The 5,585-nt window shown below is 37.4% G+C and overlaps 1 protein-coding gene across 1 annotated transcript; it reads right to left on the bottom strand.

Moving 5' to 3' along the window:
- Positions 1-3,110: 3,110 nt before the first annotated feature.
- On the bottom strand, positions 3,111-5,585 carry LOC121422990 (G patch domain and ankyrin repeat-containing protein 1-like). The gene is made up of 2 exons (XM_041618257.1): positions 5,205-5,585; positions 3,111-4,299 (listed from the first exon to the last, which is right to left on the bottom strand). Exon 2 carries the CDS (start codon positions 4,277-4,279, stop codon positions 3,149-3,151), a length of 1,131 nt encoding a protein of 376 aa, XP_041474191.1. The 5' UTR covers positions 4,280-4,299; positions 5,205-5,585; the 3' UTR covers positions 3,111-3,148.

Genomic DNA, 5,585 nt, shown 5'->3' with positions numbered 1-5,585 from the left:
TAAATGAATCAGCCCCGCCGAGTCCAAAGACGTAAACAACTCATTCATGAAGTATATTCTTTGAGACTGAGCCCAGGTGGAGCATTTCACTTGAAAATTTTCATCCCTTGCCCACACCATGTCCCCGCCTCCACTTGCGGCACTGCCCACGATGCTACACATGTATTAAAAAAAAATATTTCATGTGAAATACCTTTCAAAATAACGATTTTTTTATCATTTGAACCTACATGTATAACTGGGTCTATTTTTGGAGACTAGTCGAGAAAGTACTGGTGAAGGCGGGCGCGTGTTGGAATGTAGTTTTCATTGGTTGAGGGGGGATATAAAAAAGGTTGCATTGTTCTGAAACATGAAAGAAATTCTCCGGCTCCCACCCCCTATCCTTCCCTCTCTCTTTCCCTCACACGCACACACACACACAGATGGGGGAGGGGTCAATTCATTTCTGAAGTCATGACCTTTCCTGATAAGGGAACCACATGCCTTCCGCTTCTTTGTTTCCCAAAGTTTCATTGGCTATCCGAAGGTCCAATCAGCTCAAGTGAGCTGGTTATGTGTTTACTTATTATTGTGCACGCACACAATGACTTATTTTGTGTATGAGGGCAAGGTCGGGTGGGATTAACATTTTCGGAGCGCTATCATGTTGGTATGTAACTGTGAATGTGATACAATCATTGATAATTTTGAAACATTACCTCGGTAACATCATTTTTAAACCTGTAAAAAACAGCTGTCATCATTGTTTTCTTGTCATTTTATTTTTATTACTTGGGTATTAGAGGTATCCCAACGTCATAATCGGGATCTGCCGAACATTCGATTAGTGTAAATTTTGCTAATCGATTGGTGATTGGCGGCATGCTAATCGATTGGTGATTGGCGGCATGCCAATCGAACCATTCGATCAATCGATGTTTACTCCCAGGCCTATTCATGTTTATAAAAAAATTGAAAATGATAAAAATTTAATCAAACACGAGACCGAAACTGTCATACTTTGTCATTTACGAGGAATGAATTTATGTCTGGTTCTTTTCTTTATTAAATACAAAATGATTAGGTCCGATTACGATCACGATCGATTACGGCAATACGTAATTACACCACACTTTTATACCGAGTTTAGCTTCAAAATGCCCCCTCATTTTATCAAGAAAAAATATATTTATGTTAATAAAATATTCTTAAGTTGATAACAGTTCAATCAAAAACAAGATGGGAGCTATCATAGTGGATTTTAAAAATATATTGAGTGGAATTCTCTTTGTGCACAATCACTAACCAATATATATTTTATTGATTTTATACTTAAATCTATGTAGTCATCGCATTCACGCATTGCATACAAACATTTTTTTTTTTACCGAACTTCCGAACCAGGCCTTTGAGTTCGGTTCGGTTCGGTCCGGTTCGGAAGTGCCAAGTTCGGCGAACTTCCGTTCGGTTCGGCGGTTCGGCTGCAGCACTACATAGGATACTGTGAAAAAATTGAAATATTGTGAAATAATTTAAAATGTACACAATGTAGTCACATTCATGTAATTATTTGTCTCATTTTGTAGCTCAAACATGTTGTGCTGCCATTATTGATTTCCTCCCTATTCCCAAAGGTGCATGTACATGTAGGCCTACTTCAGACTTGTTGTATCATTGTCTGACATTTATTTAAAACAAAAATTTGAAGATTCCATGAAATGACACTGAATTTGGGGTCATTTTGGGATTCAGTTTCAGGATTTTATTTTTCAGCTATGAAAACACTACATATCTTATCAATAGTACAAAAAAGTACATTGATCATGAAAGAAACAAATCAGTTTGACATATTTTTTCCTCTTTAATGATTCTCTCAATGTCTTCTGTATGCAGTTCTCCTTTCCAATACCTAAAGATCTGCATTTTTCTTTCTAAATATTTGTGAAATAAGTTCAATAAGTTTACATTTGTCTTTCCAAAGGAATTTCATTGTACATGAAGTTCAGGAGGCCTTTACACCCACCAAAATGACAATTGAACAGTGAAAATGCTATCACCTAGACAGAGCTAGTTTTTAAAGTTATTAATAATAATAATAATGAAACGTTTTTTTGTATAGCGCAAAATACATAAGCAAAGTCGCATGTCTCTAAGCGCTTTTTACAAAATTAGTGGAGATGAAGGGAGAACACCGGGTTCTTACATTGTTTACAAAATGGTGAATAAGTGTGTTTTCAAGCTATTTCTAAACTTTTCGTATTGTATATTTCTAAGATATTCTGGCAGATTATTCCATAAAATAGCAGCTGCATGTGAAAATGATCTTTCCCCATATGACTTTGTCACAGTATGTGGGACCTGAACTAATGACTTTTTACTTGAACGTAGCATTCTGTCAGGTTTATATGGTGTTAACAGTTCAATGAGATACAATGGAGCAGACTGATGGAAACATTGGTAGGCGAATAGAAGTACTTTGTAGTGTATGCGGAATTGGATAGGTAGCCAATGTAAGATTTTTAAGACTGGGGAAATCGGTTCATGTTACGAGTCGCGCTGCTGAATTTTGAACGAGCTGTAATCTATGAATTTGACGAGACGGAAGACCAAAAAGCAAGCTATTACAAAAATCAAAATGGCACATAACAAAAGCATGAATTAGGCGCTCAGTAGTTGTCTTATTCAAAAAGGTGCAAATTTTGCCTATTTTATACAGTCCATAAGATGCTGACCGACATTTTTGTGAAACAAAATGTTCAAAGGTGAATTTATCGTCAAAAGTAACCCCTAAGTTTTTACATGTTTTGGTTGCGTGAACAAGAGTGCCATCGAGATCTAGTGTCAGTATTGGGTTACTTACTCTATAGCGAGAAGAAACATGAAGAAATTCAGTCTTGATATTGTTGAGTTTCAAACCATTTAGTTGAGACCACTCTTTGACTGATCGTACACAATTTGATATTTTTGTAGTAATGTCTTCATCATTATTTCTCTTAAATGTAATATACAGTTGCATTAGAGTCATAAAAAAAGGAAATGACAAGAAGTTACATTGAGGGGATACATAATTTACTTCAGGAATATTATTAATGCAAAACTGCAAATGCCCGGAGGTTTGTCAGTTGTCACAATCTGACATGAAATAAACTTTAATATATAACTTTACTTAAGGTTGAGAATGAAAAGACATACGAAAGTCAATTTCCATAGCCTTATGCCTGTCCTTCTTCGGGTATCTGGTTTTATCATTAGCTTTAAGGGGAACATCTTTCTTTTTGTCTTCCTTCTTTTCTTTCCTTCGTCTCTTCACCGCATCGGTATCAAAAGGCTTAAAATGAGTAATCCTGGGCTTCACACTACTGTCTGATGAGCCTAAACCTTGACGATCTCTCTTCAAGATAGTCTTAACTGGAAATTTATGTCCTTCACCTTCCTTTCCTAGTCCTTTCTCTTTGTCCCAACCATCCTGGAGCATCATCTGAAAGCCGCGATTGGATTCTGGGAGGTGGTAGTGGGTAGGTCGAGGGCCATGTCCACAGCTGAACAAGTGAGCCGTGGAGTGCTGATGAATCTTTAACTCATCCTTAAAGTCAGATTCACATTTCTCGCACCAGACAGGCTGTTTGCTTGTAGAAGTTCCCTCATAGTTCCTTGTTTCATGAACAGAACTGCCTTCGCTCTCCATCTGGTTAAGCAATTCCAAGACATCATCATGCCCTGCTCTTTGAGCCAACTCATAAACAGTCTGTCCTTGTTTATTCCGATGTTGCAGTCCTTTGGGACACTTCAGGCCGAGGTATTCCACCACTGGTACATGGCCACTATATGCTGCACACATCAATGCATTCCAACCAAAATTATCTGTAGAATCTAAATTGATATCACATTCTTTGAGAGTTCTCTTAATTTCCTTCAGATTACCCTCTTGGCAAAGTCTGAGTAACCGATGAAGACCTCCATCACCCTTTGGTTTATGTGCTGAAAATTTTGAACTGGTAGAATCAGGCAGTTTTGTCTTTGATTTGGACGATCTATATTTTACAAGTGTTTTCCCAATTCCAGATTTATTTTGAACATGCTGATCCCCATCCTCCGCTAAACTGCAATCAGATATTGTCCGCTGAATTCGGGGAGGTTCCGCAATAACACTCTCATAAAATTCCCTTGCTTGACTTCCGGCATTTTCCTGCTTTCTTTGTATGTCTTGCTGCTCTAATCCTCCTCCCGTTGCCTGGACGGTACTGGGTTTACGATTCTTTGCTTTCACAAAATTTACAGGTTTCACAAGATATGCCATAGCTGTTAATGTGTCATCATCTGCAAACAAGAATAAAGGAATGAAATACTGCACATCAATACAATAAAGAGTTAATAAGTACATTCAAGATAAATCGATAAGTCATACTTTATATAGAGCGTATATCATAACCTTGTTCATTGAATGAGTGAGAGTATCATCAGTGTAAATGCTTACAAGATTATTTTCTCAAGTACACTTAGTTACTTAAGTTACATTTATTTCTCAACTGTAGCTTTTCATTAAGTCAAAGAACTACAAGATTTTCTCTTTCCCATGTTTCTTAATATAATAAATTGCATCTTTATGATTATGACTACAGTCTAATCTTTATTTAAAGATAAATTCCAGTTTTGGTAACGATCTCAAAATGAGTTTTGACAGAATCTAATATAATGACCAGTTGATAGGGGAGTGGAAATACATTCTAAAATATGGCTTTATTCCGTCAAATTTTGAGCAGGATCTAGGGCATGTGATTGTCCATAGACATCAGTTTATTTAATCAGTAAAGGGTCTGTGAGTCTAGAAAAAAGTAATCAAACTATCGGCTGATAATCGTTAAAATACCCCTTCCGAAGTTCCAGTATCAGCAACGCTTTTCGCTAGCATATATGGAAGTCTTCACTGCAGATACGAGGTGAATTTGAATCCCAACTAAGCTAACAGTAAAAAAAAATGATAGAAAATCTGAAGTGAATGAACCAGAAGTCTCAACAATCTTTAAACTTAAACTAGAGTCTAGAAATTAAAAATACAAGTTTTGCTATTTTGTGGGGGGTGCATATTATGGAACTCTTTCCAATTTTTTATTACAATTTACATGTTAATAACATTGTTATGTTTCTCCTGAAATTCAAAAATGTCTGATTTCGGGAATCTACCACACGATTTAGTAAGATAATGCCAGCAAGGCCTTCCTTACCTTGGCTGTATCTGGACTGGAGACAGCCGACGGAGTTCCTGCAATCCGAGCTCCGTCCCACGGCCCACCGGCCTGCTGTGTTAGGGGGTAGGTAGGTACTGTACTATCGAGAGGTGCGCGAAGTTGGCACCGATGTTGCGACTTGCGTGGACTGGAGTAGATAAGGGGGTGCCGTATTACGATTTACGGAACCGAAAGTATATATTAACCACACAATTCTGAAAATCAGAAGCACTACCGGAACCCAGAGGTACAATATTCTAACTGGAATCTGGCTACAGGATCGTATAAACGCCTTCTTTAATCCCCAAAATAATAAATAAAGCGTACAAAACAAAAGTTGTGGATCTTCGTCTATGAAGCGCTCGAAATCCTTTCACA

The sequence above is a fragment of the Lytechinus variegatus genome, chromosome 10 (genome assembly GCF_018143015.1).
Source record: "Lytechinus variegatus isolate NC3 chromosome 10, Lvar_3.0, whole genome shotgun sequence".
Taxonomy (NCBI): Eukaryota; Metazoa; Echinodermata; class Echinoidea; order Temnopleuroida; family Toxopneustidae; genus Lytechinus; species Lytechinus variegatus.
Note: the sequence above shows the minus strand (reverse complement) of the source record. Positions and strands in the feature narration are given on the sequence as shown.